Source organism: Paralichthys olivaceus, chromosome 17, assembly GCF_024713975.1.
Source record: "Paralichthys olivaceus isolate ysfri-2021 chromosome 17, ASM2471397v2, whole genome shotgun sequence".
NCBI lineage: Eukaryota > Metazoa > Chordata > Actinopteri > Pleuronectiformes > Paralichthyidae > Paralichthys > Paralichthys olivaceus.
Window position 1 is genome coordinate 3,596,222 of NC_091109.1, and position 23,798 is coordinate 3,620,019.

Genomic DNA, 23,798 nt, shown 5'->3' on the forward strand with positions numbered 1-23,798 from the left:
TACAATACAGTGTCTACAAAGGCCCCAAAGTGTCAAACTATATATCTAACTTATTTTGAAACTATTGACGGCAGATATTAAAAGTAATAAACTTAAAGGCCACTCAAAGGAACAACACAAAGAGCGAACAGACAATGGCATAGACTATACTGTCAATAAAGTCAAATGGCACATTCTGTGTTCATTGGTTCATGAAATGTTGGTGGGAGGTTTTCACTGTATAGTCATTTATTAACCACAACTTATTCAAAATCACAGAAAACTATTTGTGTTTAAAAAAAATTATAAAGGGGAGGGTTATGATTATTGAATCGGTCACTATGGCTCCACAGCAAAATAAATTAAACCTTTTTTTAAGGCAGAAATTGAAACGTTTTTTCTAAGTAAAGGAAAATTAACATCATACATGATATACATTACTGTTCTACTTAATTAAAGCTTCATTTTACTAAATAACATTAACCCAGAATCTTGTGCTGGGCACTGGAAAAAGCTCCCATATTTAAAAGACTGTAACAAGGTCATACCAATAAAAAGGAACATGGTGATACATTTAACTTTAACAGTTTTATTTCAAATCTTGGCAGCTATGTGCCAACTAAATCTTCAGACTTTAAATATAAAGAATTTGTAGTTAAATATGAAATGTATTAACACTTAAACATAAAGTTGTGCATTTTAACATCCTAACAAATTATTGTCAGCACCATATCTGTGGAATCTTTGCCTGTTACATTTTTGTGAACTTTCCAGATTTTGATAAAATCACAGCAGTTCCATTTTCAGGTTCCCTGAAATTAAAAACAAGAGCATTGTTACACACAATTACTTAAGTCTTCTTTACAGAATCTGTTGATAAAGGGTTCATCAACTCACCTTTGTTCAGTGTGGTCCTGCAGTTCAACATTGCACGTTTCAGGCAGTAGGAAACACAAACCTCCAGCAGCAATGGGGATGGTGCCGTATAGTAGCATGGGGATGGTGTAATGGTAGACGTCCAAGAGTCTGACCAGTGGAGCGAGGATGCCCCCCACACGAGCACACATGGAGTTCAGACCTACACCGTTCTGCCTACAAGTAAAGATAATGGGCTCGTCAGCTATCTCAAGTAATTGAGGCAAAAGAGACAATGTTAGCCAATATTACATCATAACACATTTTACATCTAAGACAATAGCTACCTTACCTTATAACAGTGGGGTATAGCTCTGCAGTGTAAACATAGATTACGGAAAAACTGGCAGTTGCGGCAAATTTTCCCAAAACAGCTATGGCTGTTACAACTTGAGGAAGATCTAAAGTAAAAATAATAAATCAGACAGAATACATTTAAACATCGGCATTAAACTTTTTGATTAAATTAAAGAGTGAAAAACATTTAACAGACAATAATAAATTCTGTTATATGTAACACATTACCTTTTGGAATCACAAGCATCCCAAGACAAGCAGAACCTCCAAAGATCAGCACCCCAGCTTGACATATCCTCCTCCCAAAGTGCTGGATGAGTGGTAAAGAGCCCAGACGTGCAGGAATTTCTACTACACCAAAGATGAACTGCGTGAGGTAGATATCCAGACCAAAGTTACCAACACCCAGGCTCAAACCATAGTACATCAGACTTGTTGCGAACCTATCAAGGGAGAAACATTTCTTCAGTGCCACCACAAAGTTATTGGTTTAAAAGGGTCATCAGATTGTGGTTGAATTAAAGTCTCACCAGATCGAGTTCAATACAAGGGCACGTTTTCTCAGATACGAAGTCCTGAAGATGTCCAACATGGTTCCTCTTTTGGGTGATCCCACAACCTCAAGCTAAATGATTTTGGCATATTTTTTTCATTATAGAATATTTACTTCATAGCTTCATTGTAATTGAGGTTGCTCACCTTCTCCATTAGGTCTTCTGGGACCTTCCTCCCATTCACCTTAGCTGCCCTGCAGATTTCCTTTATGGCCTCCTTCTTCTTGCCCTGGGTGAGGAGCCAGCGAGCTGACTCTGGAAGAATCCTAGTTGACATATAGATCCATGATCACAAACTAAAATACAATATATTCTTTTTTTTAGGAAACAAGTACTGAATGTGGCACGTGAGGCTGCTGACCAATAAAACATTCCCAGAACAAGGACAAGAGGACAGAAGAGCACCAGCTGCAGGATCCTCCAGTTACGGATCAAATAGGCAATGCCAGACATCATCATCAGTCCGAGAGGGAAAGCAGTGTGGCAGATGATGGTACAGAGAGCAAACTTGGAGGAATCACTCCATTCTCCACCTTCAGAGTAGAAGGACAGATAAGACAGATATTTTTTAACAAACTTGGTAGGAATCTTACTTAAGATGGTATCTTTAGATGATTTACTTTTGGAGCTATGGTCAAAGGTTAAGGTCAAAACATGGTCTAAAAAAGTCATTTTAGCTAGAAAAACAATATTAAGCTCATATTGAACAGAATCATATGATGCCATATAAGTGAATTTAAAATATGATGTCATGCATGGTTCAAAAAGTAAGTTTGTGTAAAAAATTTTAGGCTAATTATTAAAATTCTCACGTCTTTTTCTCCTTTATTTCAGGAATCTCTTCCGACTGCAGTTTAAATAATTTGGTATCAATGATGTTGTTGCATAATGAGGAAATGGTATGACAATATGAAAGAGTTACCATTGACTGATTGAGCTACAGCCCTCGTGCAGGGCATCGGCCCTCTGAAGATTTTCATGAACATGTGACATCATCATGTGCTCAGTTTATCACTGTATAATTGCACACACGTATAATTATACTACCCCTTTGTGGCAGTACCAGAAATTAGACTGTTGCGGACAGTAATGGTGCTGAAGTAGTTCGGTGGCATTAAGTATCAGAAGTTTCAGTGTTGTACCAACCTATGACAAATGAATTAGCAAGAATGCCTGCAATTGAGATGCCACCTAAGAATTTAATAACGATGTAGACATAGATGTTTGGTGAGAAAGCAACAGCGACACCACACAACAGTAGCTGAAGGAGTGAAATTAGGACCACAAAGCGTCGACCAAACCTACAAAGAGAGAAGAGAACAGTTTGAGAGATTGTAAAATAAATTTGTTTCATAGTTTCATTTTCTTCTCAAAGACAGTTTGTCCGTACCTGTCAGCCATCGGCACCAACACCAACGCTCCAACCAGAAGACCAGCCATGTAGATGGACTGTGATACTTCGATAAGACTGCTCCTGTCACACACCAGATCAAACTAAGAAACAGGACGTGAAAAAGAGAATTGAGAGCAGCAATATTTTTGAGTAATAAAATGAATTATCTGCTACATTAATTTCCTGAAAACACCATTTATTTCTTGAAAAAAATAGTTTCGTATGAAAATAGACAATAAGTGTCTCGTACCTCTGTCACGATGCTGGAGGCACCTTTGGGTGCCTCATAATCAGATCCATTCATGCATCCCTTTGTTGTGTTGAGCCCGAATGCTTCAATCTTTTCCAAATCCCAATCCACAGGTGTGAACATTGCACAGCTCTCATACTTTCCATCTTTGTTCACAGGGATGGTGAGATTTCTCTGTCTCTCATCAGTCAGGTTGGGTCCTCGGTCCAAGATCCAGTCAGTGTCACAGTGATGAGGGAAGTTCATGCCTGTGAACACTTGACCAATCTCATCAAAAGCTACAAAAATGGTGGGGATGCATAATGCAGCGACTAAACGTTTCTGAAATAAACCAAACTCTCCAATCTCCTTCAGGATCTGCCCAAAGTTGCTCATATTGGAGTGTGTCTCTCCTCAGAGTGCCCGACAACAAGGAGGTAACTTGGCAATCTTTTTCTACAAGTTAAGAATTTAAGTGAAATAGGTGATCACGGTGTTAAAATGTGACTTGTAAAGATCCTGAGGTGAAGTCCAGACTTTTGTACATTATCTTTGCATAAATGTGTTTTGAATTCAGCCTAATTTGTCATGTGTTGCTAATTTTATCACTGCAAGTGCTGGTGGTAATGTTTGATCCAATCAGCTGAAAACAAAGCTACATGACTTTTATAACTGCAGAATAAAGGCCCGGGATAAAATGAAAGAAAATCCTTAACTCAGAGTCATAAGAGTGAAGTTGTGAACATTAAATCAGAACTAAACCTTTACCGCTTGTTTTCTGGGAGCGTTAATTTCTCTTTAAGGATTACCGTACAAACTGTCTGAGAGTTTACAACATGGAGACCCACAAAGGTAGCACCTTCCATCAGTGTTTGTTTATTAGTTAGCCAGATTACGTAAAATTTATAAACCGTTTTCCATAACAATTTGTGAAAGGTTGGATGTGGCCTGAGTACGAAACCGATTCAATTCTGGAGCATCTGCCATATAAATTGGCAGATCAAGGATTTTTTTCACTTTGTTTGCAGCTGGTCTGCGTCGCCCCTCCGATGCTTTTCAAGGCAGAATTGGACGTTTTTAATCTGTGACTGATGTTTCTTGACATAAGCACAGAAACAATAACAGATGAGGAAGGCCTGTGATATATTGTCCCATTTGACAAAATGGTTGTTAAAAGACAAGATAGTGAGAACAATACAAGTGAAGGGAGAAAGAGCTGAGGAGCAATTGCTCAATTTTTAAACTGTGGAAAATATTTGAATTATAACTTGAGAAATATCACTATTCTGAAAGAATACAGCAAGAGAACGCAGGATTAAGGGTAAGGGCCATAAATCAAAATATCAAAGTACCAGTACATGTAGGTGACTGTTTCTCAATTCATTCTTTTCACATTCTTTTATTAACTGGAACAACTTATTCAAAATCACAGAACATGATGCATTTCAATAAATCATCAAGTGCTAAGAGTCGGCTGATATGCTCATTCTTTATTGATTCAAAATAATCAAGAGAAACATGCTTTGGACTCCTAAAAGATCAAAAACAGAGCAAATGAGAAAATGAAAAAAATAAAAGTGAAAAGAGGTGGGAAATTCAAATATATTACAGCCTTGATGAGTTATTGCCTGGACAAAGGTTGTTTTGTTTTTTTATCTGTTCAGTTGCTCCAGCTTTGATAGACGACATGTAAGCAGGACAATAGAGAATGATGTTGGAGAAAGGATGAGAACAAAGCCATTAGATCTTCATCTCCATTAGAAGCAGGGCTCGATCTATACCACACACACGCACACACACACACCCTGTCAGTTTAGAAACGTATGAGTAACATTGGGGTTTGCTGACGTCGTCAATCTCCCCCCCCCCCCGACATGCCTGTTTATGTTAATTTCACACATCTCTACGTGTAACAACGCCTACACTTAAAAAATCGAATCAAAACCTCCACGTGTCAACAAAAAGGAAAAAAAAATACAATTGGTCATTTCCAATTTAAGGCTAGCGAAAGATTTTACATGTTTAAAGTCAAAATACAGGGATTTCCTCTTAACATTTCATCTGCAAGCAAAAGAAAATTCATTCAATATGGCATCTGGAGGGTTGTGATATCATCACATCACCAAATGAAACAGTAAAACCTCGCTGGCATTTCAGATCTACACAATAGAGCAGAGAGTTTCAGCCACCGCCGTCTGTGCCGAATAATTCATCATCAAACCATCGATACCGCACGAAAAACATTCAGAGGCAAAGGATGTGAGATCTGGGACCGAATCAAACATGATCATTCAAAAACTTTAAAATCATAGTTTTAGGGTGGGCAGGTATAGAGTACTGCGAAGTTCCAATACCGACACTGGAATCAGAAATGCCTCCGATACTGCCGGAAATGCCAGGTCGGGCATCGGCGAGTACGTGAACCTATGTACTGATCCGACATCACGTCTGGTTTCACCCAGATTAAACTGCGATCACCTTTTCCTTCCTGCTAAAACAGCAGTTTTACTGTACTGCCAACATCAAGTACAGCTTTTAGAGCGGTGAACCACTGATTTCAGGCGGTGCAGCGTTACCCACTATAGCTAACATGTCCGCAATTTGGCACGATTTTACTTTCAATTAAAATGGAAACGCAAAACTTTCTTTTAGTGCTGTTTAAAGACAGTAATTGTGGATTCCTAGATGTATTTATTTGTGTATTTTTTTAAATCAACAATAATAAAATAAATTTTTCTCATTCTGTATTTCTTTACCTGAGCCAGGCCATACAATGATAGCAATCATGACCTTCATACAGGGTTAGTAGCATATACATACAGCTGTTTAAATGTTGTATACGTTAATTTTTTTTCTAAATGCACTCATATCGGATCGGTACTCGGTATCGGCAGATAGTCCAGGTATCGGTATTGGAAAGGATAAATGGTATCGGAACATCTAGTATCGAGCAGACAGACAGCTGTGACTCCACAGCAAAATTTAATTCAACTTTTTTTTTCTCCCCCAAGGCAAAAAGGGAAAAATGGAAGTCTTTCTTTTTACAAGTAAAGGTAAATAAAGGTCATACATGAAATACAGTAAAAGTGACAGTTTGTCCTGAAGAACGAGGGAAGTCAAAGCCATGTATCAGTGTCGGTGTCTTCCTTCACGCGGAGCTACAACCCAAAAATTGTGTCATAGGACACGAAAAAGGCCAAGAGTGAAACACCCAGTACAAAAACAAATCAATGCCAAATGTCACTATTTACATACTAGAGGTTAAATCAAGTACTTGTGTTTCATCCACATAAACAAATATGCACTTATCTTTTTTTGTTTTTAAGGATTTGAGAAACTGATTCCAGACATGAACTAATACCAACAGACCATCTGCTCCTACGACGTGTGTGTGTGTGTATGTGGTTTCAGGTGCTGTCAAACATTTTACTTTTATCACAGAATATTCTTTTTAATTCATATTTGGGGGTTTTTTCACTAGAGGCCGATATAAACAAATCTATATTAGGTTTCTAATTTCATTTTACATTCATTCTGAGTCTTTTTTTCTGAAACTTTAGATTTTTATTGTACATTTCAATTAAGATTTATAAAAGGTAAGTCAGGTGATATTTTATATTTTCTTAGAGCCAACAAATCCCATGTGTGTCAGTAGAAACTACAACACACCATTGCACTGGTCGACATTTTCCTTCATAACAATAAACAGGGTCAGAGTCGTTTATTGAGTTAATTCTACATAAATCATCCTGATGCTAATAAAACTTACGAGACCACTTCTGTCGAGTCGAGGAAAACTAAGTGGCCAGGTACTTTAGAAGAATATCATTAATAGTACTAAATAGAAGCTAATTTCTAAAGATTTCAAATGGGATTGGAGCTGAAGGTCACATTAGTATAACTATTAAGTATTTGTTGATGCAAAGAAATAAAATATAGAATAAACAGAACAAAACTTATTAGAGATCGCTGACTGTTGGTGTTCTGACAACATCATTTGGCATCCACACATTTCAGGTTTGTGTACAATATTTTAATCCTCCTCCTCCAAAAGAAGTAAAAAGTTTGACATCAGTATCTGAAACCACATTTGTACATTTCAGACAACATAATGCTCCATACGGTAACTAGGGACCCCCCCCAAAAAACGTGCATTCAGTAGTTCTGATGAATATAAGGCATTATTATACTTACTGGGATTTAAGGGTGTTAGTTAAGATTGTGCAAATGCATCACATATTAAAGAGAGAAAATAACCATGAAGAAGACCAGAATGAGAAAAAAAACAACGTTGTAGATACTTGCATCCTTCTACGTATACACTGTAAACTTTCTTTTTTATGTTGTTGTTGAGTGATTCTTAAACTGTACGCTCTGATACTTCAGCTGATCTAATTCAACGAGTCGGAGTCGTATAATCCTATGAGTGATAAACGGTACGGTTTTCTTTGGCAGTAGTGGTTTCTTTACAGCCATAGAAAGAAAAAAAATGCATTGAACTATTTTTTTTTTTTAATTTTCACATTTTTTTAGGCAAGTCATGGTTCCAGGTAGAACAACAGTTTAACTAATGCTGAGCTGAGCAAAGCCCATCAGTTTGACGTCATCTGGTATTTCAGATCCCTCAATTCCAGAAGCCTGTGAAAATAACACAGAGGAATCAACAACATTTCGAAAGGTCAAGTGAAATGTTGTTAATATGAAAGCAGTCAGTTGTTTCATAATGATTTTTTAAGTATCAATGATTTTCTAGAAACAACTTCAAACATTTACTGCTTCAGTTGAAAATGTGACTGGAAAAGTTACTCACCAGTTTGAAAGTGACGTTTTTATTGGCTTGAGGCTCATCAACTATTTTCTGCAAATTTGCTGCAACTGAAATAAAAAAAAAAAAAGGTTTAATCCGATGGAAGACCAACAAAAATACATCTTGAACATCAGAATATCTTAAAACAGAATCTGTGTGAAAAAAGTTTGTACTACTTCAACTGTTTTCAGACATGAACTGCAGAAAATATCTGGAAAATAGGGTCAGAAATGTTTCCAGAGTTTTCTTTTTCACATATGCAGTGTTGACTCTCATTCTTCCAAGTTGACATTTTCATCCTTGTTCTTCCAGTTTTGCATCGGTTGTGTTTTCAAGTCATTTTCCTGCTGTATCCTCACTATTTTATTTTCAAGATATTTTACAATGGGGGTGCGGCAGGAAATGGCTGCAGCGATCAACTTGTGTTCACACATGCAGCCCCTCCAGAAGGATTTGGCAGTTTAGCTCATGTCTGAAAGCAGTTGCATAAACAAATGGTTTACTAGGGTTTTTTGCACGAGGTGCTGTATAACATGAATTGGGGCCTCCTTAGCCATAAAACAAAAAGACAAACATTTTTAACCTTCAGATGTTGTGAGAGAAATGTTTTTTGAATCACTGACCTATTACTAAGTCCCTCCCGTCCACCAGACCAGCTGACACTAGCTCCTGGGACACGCCGTCTGCTGTGTCTGAAAAGAGTGACCAACGGTGATTTTTAAATATTAACAAGTGGCTTAATAAGTTCCACAACACAACACTGATGCAGTCAAGACAATACAACAGTGAGGGACTGTGTTGCGGCACCATCTCTTCTCAGTGCTGATGAATATTGAAATAAAATAAATGTAGCTCTGGATTTTCAAGAGAAAAAACTACTTGGTGACAGGAACATACAGAAAAAACGAGTCCACCTACCTCTCCCTGGCATAAACTCAAAGCGGATGTCGTTTAGCTCCTTCTTGGAGTTTCTGAGGGAACAGAGGAGAGAAACCACATCAGAGGAGTTAACTTGATCAATCTTTGACTTCAATATTCATGTCCTATGTGAGTGTTTGTGCACAAGAGTAGAAAAACTCTGTATGACTGCGGTTCATAACCTCCACCAGGGTTTGTTTGTTGTTTGTCAGCATGACTAAACAACATTTTCAGATTTTCATGAAACTTCTGGATCTGGAGACGATTCCAAGAATTTATTTTCTCTTTCTTTAACATTGCAAAATATTTTTTTGTTTTGACATTTCCACCACTTTTAAAGGAACTGATATCTAAGAGTGTGAGAAATTTGGAGCAGCTTTAGGTGTGCGCTCTACGTAGAGCGATTCTTGTTACCATATACAGTAAAAGAAAAATACAGACACACAGAGATTGTGAAGACAAATCCCTTCTTCCTTCACTGATTTCTACGTGATAATAAATAAACATACCTTAACCTTAATACCAAACTAATGGGAGCCTTAACATCCCCTGAAGCAGCTGCACCCTGTCGAAACACAGACAGAAACATTCAGACATGAACATAAAACTAAGTTGAATAAGAGTTTAGTTTAATAATTAGCGCTCCAACAGTAGTAGAATAAGGAAGTCAACTAAAAAAAACTGTGGTTTGATGATTTGAAGCATTAAACTAGAAGCATGTGAGGGAAAGGTTGGACCAACCTGTGTGGGAGCAGCAGCAGCGGGTTCGCCTGGTGTGGGAGATGCAGCCTGGGCAGTGGAGTGAGTGTTGACTGGTGTGGGCTGCAGTGGAATCTGGCCCGCAGCCTGAGGTAGTTCTGCCCGACCTGCGGCCGTCGGCTGGAGTTGATTACTTAAGGGCTCAGGAGTCTGGAAAACCTAAAGGAGACATTCCATCTGATCTTACTCATGTTTTTAAATCCCTGTTCAAAAGATACAGACAACTGAACAGCTCAAAAGACAACTTGTCAATGGAGAGAGACATCTACCCTTTCATAGGGATTTAGTATAAATGAATTTTTATATTTTTTGGCTAAAACAGACACTGACATTCAAATGAGATTAACCAGTTCTTAATTTTTCTACTGCTGCCACTTTGTTTTTCCTTAATTGTAGTTGGGAAAAAAATACACTCTTATGCTTATCATTTTAAAATCAAGGTAAATCTAAAGTGACTCAAGCTTGTGGGGACCCGTCGAGACCTGACGATTCAGGCCAGGTTTGATCAAGAATTCAAACAACATTCTGGTTTGGACATGATAACTGGGCTATCTACTTGATTTTTAAACAAGGACAGCTTTTACAGCTACAAAGGAAGGCGTGCACACATACCCACATATTTCTTTCCTGGAAGGTTCAAATGATAAGATAAAAACCGTACTGAACTATGATCACAGTGTTTCAGGCAAAACTGTAGAAGGACACTCACCTCTGAATTCTGCGACCCCTCCTTCACTCTCGGTGACTGTGGAAAACAGATCAAACACTCAGAGAAGGATTTCACTGCGATGCCTTCAGCAAATTAAAAACCGCACACATGGATGCAAAGAACACAGTAAGCCACAGAGGAGTGATAATCAGATTAAAGCAACTCACTCGTTTACTTCCCTCATTTATCTACCCATCACTCAGTTGAGCGTTCAGTGATATCATTCTAGTGGAGAACACAGGGATGAAAGACTAATAGTGCTTCAACTACCCTTCGCTGACTGGTGCCGATATAAACGGGCGATATGAGATGAAAGAAATATTCCAGTAGAACAGTAGAAGACGTTGCTCTACACGGCAGCTATACCTTCGATATTTCTGGCTATAAAAGGCTCATTTAAACAATATTGCTAACTTATAAACAGGTTACATGGGAATACCTGAATTTTGCACCAGCAACTGCACTTCAATAATTTCTGTGTTTTTATTTTTTATATAATTTTCAATTTTATTCTATTCTCTTTTTATTCTATTCTTTCATACCTGTATTTATTCTGTACTAGAGCAGGCATAATACCCAAATTTACCCCTAAATTACCTTTCTTTATCTTACATCAAAAACACAGTAGAATTACCTAAAAGTAACTAGAATCAAACTATATAGAGTAAATGTCTATCGAGATGTAAGATTAGATTCATATCTCCCTCCTCTATGTGCTGCTAATTGAGTGGTAAACGAGTGAAGACATATCCTGGAGATTTAGATTTGAAAAGTTAAGAAGCAGAGTAAGTCAGAAGAAAGTCAGACAGTTACAGAGTCAAACAAAAAAAAGGTTTGAGTTCAAACCAGAGCAGTCACACAGAAGCCTCGCAGGCCTAAATGAAGACAAACTGACTTGACTGAGAGGACGTGATGTGGCGTCCGAGCTGACGACTGAATAAGCCGATTGATTCAGATGCCAGATAACTGGTTTTCATGCTGTTACTGAGGAACCAGTATTTTTCCTAACAGCACAGACTACAGAGAATATGTTTCAAGAGTTATCGTTTCATTTTGGCAAATCATTGATGCTTAAATTATTCATTGGAGTTTTGAGATTAAACATCTGTGGGACTTAATATAAGAATTCAAAGTTCAGTTTGCCAACAAGAAGCCAGTAAAAAGCAGAATGAAAGCAGCGGAGAGACTTAAAATTTGAATCACTAGATGGTGATTAAATCAAAAATAAAACAATCAAATGAATGATCGGTAATTTGACTTTTATTGATTAAAAGTGATTTTGTCAGTTTAAATAAAAAAGAGGTTTTAGAATGAGAAATTGAAATACAGATGGCGTCCAGGAAAGGTAACTCTCACTCTTTTGGTTTTAGCAAACGTTCAATGAAAATATTATATACATTTATAGTATATAGCTTAATTTATTAGTGCAGTTAATGTATCTGTGATCTGTAAAGTATTTTATATTTTACATCCTTTTCTTTCCAGTCAAAACTACCCTCTAATATCTGATACTTCTCACTGAAAACCACATATTGGCTTCTCCTCCATGTGACAGAATAGCTCACTGTAAAAAAAATAAAAACCTACTGCAGCGACTAACTGGCTGTGATGAGGTCGCACTCGCATGTGATCTTCAGCATGGACACATTTCTTTTCAGAACCTTTACTTTCCCCAAATCTATTGCACAACTTAATCTGGTGATTTCTGCAGTAGTTACCTTCTAATGGGTTCGTGTAAAGTTATCTAGAGGTCAACCACACTCTTACAATTATCTGGAAGATAAAAGCTTATCCCTACACGGAGTAACTCTGAGAAATCAAGTTCATATTCAAGATGAGACTTAATAATCTGGTTTATGACAACTGAGAAGAAAATTGTTAATATCTGGATACAGATTACAGATTTTTTTCCTCACTCATGTACAACCCTCACTCTAACAACAAAGGTCATCTGTTCTTTTCCCCACCCTCCTTTCCAACTGCAGCCGTCACAAGCCCCCTAGCTAACGTGCAGAGAGAGTCCTTCCTTGTTAGGGGAGCGCCATCTGTATTTATGAGACAAGTGAACAACCCTGGACGCAGGCAGCTCGAGTGGGTAGGAGAAGCGCACTTGTCGCCTGGGGGCGCTAACAGGCTTCACCTGCTGCTCCTTGGCCATTGGACAGAACATACACACATACAGGGGGAGACTCAGTGGAGAGGCAATGGACAGACATGCACATGACAATTTCAAAAGAGTACAGCGATTAAAAGACAAGACATCAAAAAGAGTTAATGTGTTCATGTGAAGGAGAAAAACACAAGTTGTAGGTTCATCTCACCCTTAAGGCAGCAACAGCAGCTTTGCCCTCTTCACTTTCTTCATCCAACTCATCATCACTCCATTCCCATTCGCCGTCCTCCGTTTTATGCAGCCGGCCACTGGAACCTGGCACTCGACGTACCTGACACACACACACACAAAACTGTCTTAGTGGCAAGTAACTGAAAATTTGAATATACTTTAATATAATGACATTTGCGGTCTTACCCTTTTTGACCTCTCGGTTATTGTGGGCGCCCTCTGAAGTAACTTCTCGTTTAAATACTCGTGGGTCTGACACAAGAGGGAGAAAATAAAAGGCTGTCATTCCAAAATCCTTCATTGTGTAGCATGATTAAGTCTTACTTTATGCACACAGTTAACACATACTGTGCTTCACTGACACCATACCTTCAATTTAAGGACTATATTCAAAATCTTTCCAATTTAAAGTCACACAGCCTGACTCCACCACTAACTGTAGGAGTGATTTCCTGACCCGGTTCTAAAACAGTCTCCCTCTGAGGATCAGGCCAGTAAAGGTTCAAAAGCATTTTACTTGATTGTCTTTATCTTTTGCATCATCACACTTTTAGGCCACAACATCACAAATGTTAATGAAATTTGGTGTGTTGATAATTTGGTAATATAATAAACCCATGGAAACAAACTTTAACTGTAGTACTCACTCATCACTTTTAAATTGAGTATAGTATACTGTTCAAATAAACAAGGCCTGCCCTCTGCTGGATATACCAAGAACTGAGGTTCCTGCCATTGCCTCTCTAGTTGTTCCAGTTCCGAAGGTTGGAGTTAGACTGCTTATGCCTTTGTTAGAAACAGATCTGTGCAACCGATACTGAGAAGAACTCTGCAGCGAACTCAGTCGGATACACTGACAAAATAAACCAAGTGAGAAGAAGCCTGACTCACACAAACATCTCCTCAGGGAGAGAAACAATATTGGTTTATTTTCAACTCTTGATGTGTCAAGCTTTTTGCTCCTTTTCCAACACTGAACCATCGTTCAATCATTTCCAAACCTCTGGAGCGAGAAAACTATAAAATAAATCAATCTGTTGTCACTGAAGGCATTCAGATTAATTTTAAACAGAGGTTAAATCAGAAAATGTAGACACAATCACTTCTGCAGGCTCAGACATTTACTCATCAACCAGTTCGACCAGTGTCTGAAACAGGTGCTGACTCACTGAGAAGTTAATTCAGTCTCAGGTCCAGAGGGAGCACGAGCACCTACCTTTGCTTTCTGAAAGAATTTATGCTTCAACAGCTCTGAGGATGTTGGCCTGAAAAAACCCAACAGAATAACAATGAATTAGTCGTGTTAATTTGACTGTCACTGCCTTTATACCCCCACTGATTGAAAAACGTGGGACATTACTTTCAACAGAACCACTGAAGTGTGATGCAACATGATTGTTCTCAGGACAATAAAAGCAATTATAGGCTACTTTGCTCAACATGAATTAAGTTGTGTAAAACAGTTCTATTGCCTGTAAATTGAGTGTCAACAATTGCACCTATGACATGTTATTGAACTAAGTACATAATTAGCATTCTGCAAATGAAGCAAAAACATTAATGCCTTGGATTAAATATATTTACTTAAAGACACCGTAAAGTATCATGTGTTTGATGAGACTTTGGCTACAGCCGTACTAACGAAGCAACAGTGATGTGTTTTAAAACTAAAAGTTGGCAGTGTGGATGTAACCTTTATCTACAATCTGCACCTTTTTTCCGGTTCTTTCTGTAGACACAGCGAGATCATCTTCCTGAAGGATTTTCCATATTTCTTCACCATCTCTTTGTCTGTGATGCCGGTCTCCAGGGACGGAGGGTCATTCTGCAGCGTCAGCATCAACACCTGGTGATACCACAAACACGTTTGCTCAGACATCACCACAGAACAAACTTTGGAAAGTGGTGCCCACATTTGTCCTGCATCATCAACCGCATGTTTCTAGTTACGTTAGATTGTGCCAAAGTTTTCTCTTCTCACCTTCATTGGCGGGTATTTGTGATAAGGAGCAGCCCCTGTGGCGAGCTCAATGGCTGTGATTCCAAAACTCCAAATATCTGCTTTGAAATCATAGCCCCTCACCTGCAGATAAGAGAAACCACATTCAACCTAAATAAATAAGCTCTTTATGTTGTGTTAAGAGTAATATTATATGATTTAAACATGATGTTTGTTAACAGAAAAGTTTGTTTTTTCATTCTTGGATTAAGACAGAAAAAAATAAGGCAGATAAGTGTTAAACTTTGCAAGGTTTTTATTGTAACAGTTATTTGTTGGTTTTATGTTAAAGAGGACCAACCTGCTCCATGACCTCTGGCGCCATCCAGCATGGCGTTCCCACGAACGTCTTGCGCACTTTGTTGCGAGTGATGTCACCACCTGTGGCTAGAAAGGCACTGACGCCAAAGTCTAAAGAAAGGGGAAAGGAGAGGGTGAAAATATTTGATAAACACGCAAAGGACCCAAAGCAGTAAGTCAATGACAGTATTATAAAGAGGGTTAATGTTCCTCCACAGAGTGGGGCTCCTGTGCATAAATACACTAAGATATTGGAACAGAGTCAGCAGTCTAACAGGGTAAATAAGGTTGCAGCAGCAGTGCAGCTTGGGTGTCAGAGGGAAGTGTTGCCTTGTTGATAAATACCTGCAATTTGCACTGAACCATCGTCCCCGAGGAGAATGTTTCCAGCCTTAAGATCTCTGTAAAAGACAAGAGAAGAATTTGTTGTGATGAGGCATCTTGAGAGAAAGAAGACAAAACAAGACAAGTTCAGTCACTGATTCAGTGAATATGTGGGATCTTTTCTTAACTTGATTTGCTTGCTAATGATGAAATCTCGAAAGAACATATGGGCTTCAAAGCTTTCATCTTTTTTGCAGAGTGGGCTTTTTATAAAAGACTTAATTAATGACACACACACACGTTAATCTGTTCAGCTTCCCCTGGTGGCGATAAGCGGATTCAACAGGGACAGTCGTCTGACTGCCTGTCTGCCACACAGAGCGAATATTGCCATCTCACCAGCCAGACAGAGTTGTCATAGCAACAGACTTTCAGAGATAAAATCAAAAGGGTCAAGTGAAAGGCAACAACAGTCACTTCTTCCTGCTGTCTAGCATTACAGGAAGTTAATGTTCTGGTTAAAAGAGAATAAACCAAAGAAAAAAACACAGACATGTTCATAGATTTTAGAAGGATGTCATATCCAGCAATTCAAACTGCTATCAGTGCAGAGGTCATAGTTATAGTCCAAAGTTATAAGTACCTGGGTATTGTTATCGATAACAAACTAACATTCATACAGAAGTACAGGTGTGTGCAGTAAATTGATTACACTTTTTACAACTCAATGGTAGAGTCTCTGAGCCTTCCTGCAAAACAAGTTTCCCCTCGAGGACAATGAAGTTGAATAATGCGAAAAAGACTTTAAGAGGGCAAAGAACTCCAAAGAGAGACAAGGCCAAGAACACTGTCAGCCACTACACTGACCTAAACGTCTCTAATTCACAGTTTACCCAAAGACAGGTCATAAACTTGAATTGACTGTCAGACATGATTCAGTAGAAATGCCAACACAACAACTGAGCTGTTCACCCTGCTGCCAGATGGGGGCAGTGCAGTAAAAAACTTGCAGCTTTTAAAGAAAGATGCATGGTGTTGGATCAACTAACTGGTTTCAATGAAAATGTAAGAATAGACTGGTCTTGGGAGATGAGACATGACAAGACTTCCAAGAAACAAAGGCTCACTTTCCCATTTTATTGGACACATAATTTAATCCATATAATATATCCACTCAAACCCCAGGTATGTGGGCTGCAAATGCTGCAGAGATAAATGTAGTGGTTTGAAAGATTCTTGTGCAACTGAGGCAAGAATTCAACTGAAGCACGTTAAAATGTAGAAGTTTCCCTGCATTTCAACTGCCCTGGCTGCTGGACTCTCCTTGAGGCCCATGGTTTTGCAGTGAAAGAGGTGGAGTTGGCACTTTGGCTCGAGCACCCCTTCTCCTGCAGCTACAAGCTGCAAGAACAATCTTTACAAGAAACCTACTCAAGATGCACAATGTGCCAAGGAGACTCAAGAGCTTGCAGGCCATAGTTCAAATGTTTGTTTATATGCTGGTGAATGCTTGAGTGAAGAGGCCTCTTTTGCTGAGTGTTCCAGTAAAATACCCCATTGCAGACAGATCTCGTACAGAGGGCTGGAGAGTGGCAGTGATCGGGAAACAACCTGGGTAAAATTTAGACTAACTCGTACTAATGGAGACCGCTAGGAAATGTTACTGAATCAGAGCTGGTTCGAAACTATTTCACAGCTTGTCGAACAAGTTGTCATGTGGCAGCATTTTGACAAAATAGTTGAGCGTAAACTTTGTGAAAAGCAGTTTGCATATAAAAGCACAACAATGTAAAAACAAAAAGGTAACTTATCTGCACTGGAACCCTTCATATGTGGCCATATCATCACTGCCCTATTTCACTATGTTTGCTGTAATAATAATGTTAAAGTGCTTTTTTAAGCTGTAAACAGGAGCTTTTCGTGTTTATTTACATTCATTTAGACTAGTGAGGCTGTGGAGTGAACTCAGTGCACTGTTGCAGATTGATTATTTATTTCCTCCACGCGACAAATCTATTAGTTGAAGAGTGAATACAATTGTAGTCAACCCAGATTTTCTAAGGTTGACTGCAGCCCTATTGGTGTCTCGTCTAAGCTGTAGTTTTAATTATCAGCCCAGACAGAGCTGTCAGTGTGCTACATCTGGCTAACGTTCACATTTACGTCTAGATGAGCTAAAATCTGTAACTGTTGGAGCAGATATGATGCAGAGAATGGGGAAGGGTGGATGAAAGGCAGACACGACAGCCTTTGCTAGTGGATTTAAAAAACTGCCTTTTGAAACGTCTGCTGACGTGCAGATCTCTGTGCTCTGCAGCTCTCCGGCTTGTCCCGCTGCCACCTTGCTGCCCTCACATATCAGCTAGGTGACATCAGGTCACAGTATCTCCCCTTTTCTTGCACTCACTTCTTCTTAATTAAGAACACACTCGTCCTCTACGGCAGGTGTTAGCACATACAATAGGGATAATTTACGTAGAGTAATTTGAGAAATTTTTTAGGGATTAGAGGGGAGGTGCTCCCCTCTAATCCTGCACCAGAAGAGACCACTTGAGAGGCATGTTTTGGAGTATTCCAAAATACTTTTCCTCGTTTACACAACCACTGTCTCCATCTCAGAGGGTCCAGTTGTATTCAGGGTTTCGCATGGGTTAGGATATTCAGTATTTTAATGAGGTATTGTGAGTTCAGACTGGGCCAACTACCCATGCGAGGCCATATCACAAGATCTGCTAACCTGTCATCTTGCTTCTTTCATGTTTATTGGAAAAAGGAGAAGCCGTAGTATGTATTTTGTGTATCTATATCTGGAACTCAACAGTTGACCTATGCCAGTTTAAGAGAGAAATAATCTTCAATGTAGAAATTACACTGAACTATTTTAATGATTTTGGACACGTAGAGCTGTTTTGCTACCAGGAGACTATAAGCACTTGTTCAATTAATAAATTACCAATTGACTTTGTGACATCACATTAATACTCATCTGATTGATGTCCATATATGTCCATGAATGACATAACAGAGCACCCACGAAGCTCCGTCATCCACAAAGAGTGATCAAGAAGATCTGATTGCTTCCCTCCTGCATTGATTCAAGGACCATGGAGGCTATGGTTCACTGCAGCAGATTGTAACGCTCGTAGAAAAAAAACTGCAGAGTGCATACAGTCATTAACATTCACAGGAGAGGAAGAGGAGGAGGAGGGAGGAGATGGTGACACAATGCACCATGCAAGTTCAAAGAGAAATTGGAGTGGAGAGAGACAAAAAGCCAACCTGCAGGTAAAGGCCCAACTCCTACAAGTCACCCAGCCACATGGTACAATATTAGATATGCTTGGAGACATATGCTTATTTCTATTAGTTAAAAAACCTTAAAGATTATCAAGAATGTTGCTAAAACCTATAGGAGGTGTATGCAAGAAAAAATAGTGAAACTTAAACGACTGTGTGATCTCTTTATATTTATGACCTACTGAAATGATAGCCGAGCAGTAGCCAGGTGGGAACAGCCAGGCAATGAAACTGTCAAGCAGATTTATCATCCTCATCTGGCGGCTCTCGCACCTTTCAGCTCCACCGGGTCACCTCCTGTGACATCACATCCTGGTGCCAGGCTCACAGTGGCCCTTACAGGGCCGTAAAAAAAGGCTTTATGAGATGCCCTGTGGGTCTCCTGAGGGGATGAAATACCTCCTCCATTTTAACCATGCCTTTTTGACCACAGAAATATCATCCCTCTGGTTCTATATTTTGACTGCTTCTACCATACCACTGAACTGCATTCTCTGGTTTTTCCAAATCATTTTATTTTTTTTATTTCTCATTTTTTCAATTTTGCTTTAATCCACAACAAGAGCCTCTTTGCTCCCAGAAGCAGCATAACTACAGCAATTACCTGATTATTGCTACAACACATAAACAAGTAATTTTCCCTCGGAGGATGCAAGGTTTCCGAAAACGAGAAAGAGCTCACCACAATTTCATGATCACTTTCCAGTAATTAACTCACAGGCAAATTTTCTAAGATTCAACCAATGAGGTATTTGTCTTTGTCATATGTACAGTGGCTACCTGCTGCTTGAGTTAGAGAACAAGTGTCACCTTTGAATCACTGATTTTCCACATTGCTGTGACTGTGGAGGTGGAGCAGTTTACCGTCTTGTGGTAAATGTCTCTGCTCAAGCCTACAGCGCAAGGCCGCAACACTCTAATTGCTTTTCTGTCTTCCCGGGCTCAATGGAGCGTATCATGTGACACTTTCTCTCTTTCTCCCTCCCTCCTCGTGGAGCTTCACTAACTTGACTCTCTCCATCACCCCCGCCCGGAGGCTCCTTCTCATATGATCCAGCTTACACCGGGAGGAACGCAGGGAACATATACATGCAAGTTTTTTTTGCATCAGCAGGCAGGTTTCATCTGACCATAGCCTCTACGCTCTCAGTATGTCAACATTTTACAGTGCTCACATTTTAATTTTCACTCAGAAACTGGCGATGGACAGAAGTGAGGAACTTATCACGTCTCTGTAGGGCAAGGAGGTGAAGGCAGGTTTAATTCAGCGACATTTTCCTCTCTCTGGCTCTGACTGATAACCCTGTCAACATTTGGCTGGAAGTGGATACTTAAATGCTGCAGCAGACCAGAGTGGACAACCCTTTTAATTAAGATAATGATTTAAATTGTGTTTATGTCAATTCCACATTCCACAACTGCTAAAGCAGTTTTCTAATTTGCAGGTGAATAAAATGATATCATGGCTGATGACAACACATCCCTCATCCAGGCCCACGTCTTAAATCAAGCCTCTCTCTCTCTCTCTCTCTCTTGTTGGCATGCTACTGTGAAAGCTGCTCAGCAGTTAACCAAGCTCAAAAGCCATGCATTATTTACAAGGAGCTGGTCCAGGGCTCTGTTGTGTGTGTGTGTGTGTGTGTGTGTGTGTGTGTGTGTGTGTGTGTGTGTGTGTGTGTGTGTGTGTGTGTGTGTGTGTGCTGGTGGGAGAAAAAAAATTTGATGTATGAGAAAGTGAGTAATGAATATTAAATACAGAGGAGGTCATGTGACGGCTTCTACAGTCACTGTGTTGACTGGGTTCATTGTAGCGGCCTGAGTACGGGGACTGAGCCCGGTCTTGAAAGGGCTTACAGCAGAGCTTTCAGCATCACATTTCCTATGGCACACAAATCTGCCATTGACACATTCCACTTATGCATAGACATATAGTAGCTCTTGAAGATTATCAGCCCGGGAGGTGGTATGTGGTAAGTCTATTTACAGACGTCTTGCAACACTTTCAGATTTAAACACAGAGGGGTTTCGTCATATAACGTTAACAGGAAGTAATAAGACGAATGCTGCCTCGTCTCCATACAGATCTGCATGATACCCCTGAACGAACCCCTGACAGCCTGAAAAATACCACTAACTTCTATATACTGTGATTTGCATTAAACCATGCACTGAGACGTGAAGTCATGTGCATAGGTTACTCACTATGACAGAAGAAAAAATGAAAAACAGAATGAATGTAACAGATACCAGATAATGAGGGTTCTCCATCAATCAGCCACTGGTTGTCAATGGCTGATATTTATTCTAAATAGTTTGATTAGTGGTTTCTATAAAGGCCAATCAGTAGAGCTGATCATTAAATGATTCAAATCTCACAGGACAATTTCCTCGTGCAGGAAAACAACCTAAACATCACATTCCTCTACGTTGTTCTACATCTCTTCTTCTCTAGAATGATACAATTCTTATGTGACCCAATTTCTCCCATGGGGATAAAACATTTTTTGATTGCAATTTCTGAAAATAAAATCAGGGATCACATCAGCCAATAAAGATTATAGCAGTCGTTTATCAATCTGATCGGAGCAATCTTCACCTTGATATGTATAAAATAGCCAGGCTAATAAGTATTTTAATAAAACCCGTCTTTATAAAATGGCATGCATCAATTAGTATTATGTATAAATATTATCTGTTTTTTAAAAAACATTGAATAATTGTATTCTCAAGAAAAGTTGTATCTAATGACCAGACATCTATCTACACATGAGCTCAAGGTCTCTTGTTATGCTAGTACCAGAGAGGAAAAAGTCAAGGTTGGAGTTATGTATTTCTGCTCCATAAACACTCAAGGTGAAGCCTGATAAAGCCTCAGTACTTAGCAGTGATGAAAAGTCATGTGTCAGTTTTATTTCAGCCCCAAAGTGGAGGGCAACGAGCCTCTTCACCTGTGGATCTGTCCGTTCTTGTGTAGGTACTCCAGTCCCTCGAGCACGTCTCTCAACACGGTGGCTATGCTGGCTTCGTCCACGACGCCCGTCTTGTGTTCGCCTCGCGAGATGATATGCTTGATCACATCTAGCACGGAGCCTGGAAAACAGGTAAAGCACAGCAGTTGACAAAAAAGCTGGACTTAACAACATTTTGCTTCAATTGTCCGTCTTGAAAATGACATTTATGAATGTCAACATTACTGTCAGAAGGAAACAGAGATTATCCAGCAGTCGGCTTCTTAAATAAATAGTCTTTTTTCCTCACATCTCTGAGAAAGTCACCTCAGGCTGGCCAGTGTCATTTGTTTAAGCCTTCTCTAAAACAAAATGCATTTGTGAAAACACACACTTCCTGGCAGATTGGCAGACATTCAGTCAAGATAATTTATGTGTAATCTTATATTGTTTAGATAAATTAGATTGTGGGTACACAACGGCTTCTTTCCAGATCCGGCCCAAGATTCAAGATTAATTCTACTGGGGGAAGAAAATATGATTAAGCTACTTAACCCTAAACATCACCACAACCTTTAAATCTGGCCAGGGCAAAACAAACCAATGGTGCAGGGAGATAAATCAAAACATTCATTACCAAACATTCTTTATAGGGTAAATCCATCCTGAAGAATTTTGTGTTGTGCATTCTATGTTTTCAGAAAGTGCGGCCAGTATCTACCAACAAGTCTCTCATTGATAAAACAAGAGGAAAACATGATGTCATTTGAGGACATTTATTGAACTTTAAATTTGATTAAAGGCTCACAGGAGTTTTCTTTCAAGTTTTTTTCATCCAAGTTTCCTTTCAAACTGGAGCCCACAGCTGTTAATCAGATAATATGGCCAGTTAAAATCACCATGGCTACTGACAGAGTCATTTCATTTGTCGCCGCTCTGGGATAGAACTCTCGATGACATCATTGTTACAGTCTCGCTGCAGTCGAAGTCACAAACACAAACTGAGCTCTACGGTTTTAGGTCATTGCAAAATGTATGTGAATTCTGTTGTAGAATGAAATTGCCTTCAGAGCTGTTTTAACAAGATAGAGATCTGCAGTACAGATAAGTGAGCAGGTTAGCATTTCAGGTTATAAGTCAAACTGATGTCTTTGTCTTCATTTGCCGCTGGCAAACAGAACTTGTGCAGCTTTGTTAACTGACCTGGCTGCTTAGTGCCCAAAAAAAAAAGAAGAAAAGTCACCCTTAGCCTGGCTCCTGCTGAATAAAGGAGCGCTACGGATGAAAAGTCAAACCGCTGTCAGGGTACAATTTCCTTTGTGCAACTTCCAAAGAATAAAGAATCTCTCTCTGAAAAGAGGTTCAGTATTTGCATTCGACGTGACACAAAATTGGGCAACACTGGTGAATGGGGACAAAGCAGAGAAGCAAATAGAATGCCACTTGCCTGACGAGCTGTATTGTGCGACACACAAACATCACACTGCTACACTGTGTGTCTGTCCCTCCCTCTCTTGCTCACACACACACCCTCAGCCACACACACACTGAGCAGCACTTGCAAACAAAAGCTGGAAATCGCCCTTTCAAGGCCCGGAAAACACCATCCGTAACACAACTCCGGGACTTAATTGATTGTGTTTTAGCAACTGTGCCGAGCGAGGGGTGCAAAGACATTTATTTGCTCCTGGACTTCAGGGTCGCTTGCGGCACTCAGACAATCCTTGCTGCATTACCCAGAGAGGCTGACGATGACGGGCCACCTGAGACCAGACAGTGTTATTGCAGAGTCTTAGACACAGTGAGACGGAGAGGCGAGAGTAAGAAGGGAGTGAGGGAGGGACGATGGGTTCAGCGGGTTCTTCATGCAGTGACGGTGCACAGTAGAAAATGTGATTCAGCAGCGAGGAGAGGAGACGAAACCATTCAAAGAGGGGACAGACAGGGGAAGGCGGGAAAAGCCGACTAGATGTGTCTGACTGTAAGAGATAGTGCGTGTACATGTGGGCATGTGAATGTGTGAAAA

General features: G+C 39.6%; 2 protein-coding genes across 5 annotated transcripts in view; both read right to left on the reverse strand.

Annotated features, from left to right (window-relative positions):
• Positions 1-210: 210 nt before the first annotated feature.
• On the reverse strand, positions 211-3,828 carry LOC138405226 (solute carrier family 22 member 13-like). Its single transcript, XM_069512068.1, has 10 exons — positions 3,389-3,828; positions 3,136-3,239; positions 2,892-3,046; positions 2,107-2,278; positions 1,891-2,011; positions 1,722-1,816; positions 1,420-1,634; positions 1,187-1,295; positions 877-1,071; positions 211-791 (listed from the first exon to the last, which is right to left on the reverse strand). Exons 1-10 carry the CDS (start codon positions 3,761-3,763, stop codon positions 731-733), a joined length of 1,602 nt encoding a protein of 533 aa, XP_069368169.1. The 5' UTR covers positions 3,764-3,828; the 3' UTR covers positions 211-730.
• Positions 3,829-4,837: 1,009 nt separating this feature from the next.
• Positions 4,838-23,798, reverse strand: part of oxsr1b (oxidative stress responsive kinase 1b) — a 36,245-nt gene continuing 17,284 nt past the window's right edge. For 2 of the 4 annotated variants that reach the window (XM_069512066.1, XM_069512067.1), the window contains exons 4-19: positions 21,773-21,914; positions 15,549-15,604; positions 15,205-15,314; positions 14,886-14,987; positions 14,617-14,750; positions 14,121-14,169; positions 13,091-13,156; positions 12,882-13,004; positions 12,632-12,709; positions 10,561-10,596; positions 9,834-10,010; positions 9,602-9,657; positions 9,093-9,145; positions 8,798-8,866; positions 8,178-8,242; positions 4,838-8,005 (exon numbers count right to left, since the gene is read on the reverse strand). In XM_069512066.1, coding sequence (XP_069368167.1) covers positions 7,931-8,005; positions 8,178-8,242; positions 8,798-8,866; positions 9,093-9,145; positions 9,602-9,657; positions 9,834-10,010; positions 10,561-10,596; positions 12,632-12,709; positions 12,882-13,004; positions 13,091-13,156; positions 14,121-14,169; positions 14,617-14,750; positions 14,886-14,987; positions 15,205-15,314; positions 15,549-15,604; positions 21,773-21,914 — 1,391 coding nt within the window. In that variant the 3' untranslated portion in view covers positions 4,838-7,930. The remainder of the gene's footprint in view (positions 8,006-8,177; positions 8,243-8,797; positions 8,867-9,092; positions 9,146-9,601; positions 9,658-9,833; positions 10,011-10,560; positions 10,597-12,631; positions 12,710-12,881; positions 13,005-13,090; positions 13,157-14,120; positions 14,170-14,616; positions 14,751-14,885; positions 14,988-15,204; positions 15,315-15,548; positions 15,605-21,772; positions 21,915-23,798) is intronic. The other 2 variants (XM_020087500.2, XM_020087501.2) reach the window with 1 other exon arrangement.

What these genes read in the sequence shown, in the direction of transcription:
- LOC138405226 (XM_069512068.1), bottom strand. Translation starts at nt 3,763, where the DNA reads ATGAGCAACTTTGGGCAGATCCTGAAGGAGATTGGAGAGTTTGGTTTA. An exon ending in CCTCCAGCATCGTGACAGAG is followed by an intron (nt 3,240 to 3,388) that starts GTACGAGACACT and finishes CCTGTTTCTTAG; the next exon opens with TTTGATCTGGTGTGTGACAG. An exon ending in CAGGACCACACTGAACAAAG is followed by an intron (nt 792 to 876) that starts GTGAGTTGATGA and finishes TTTTAATTTCAG; the next exon opens with GGAACCTGAAAATGGAACTG.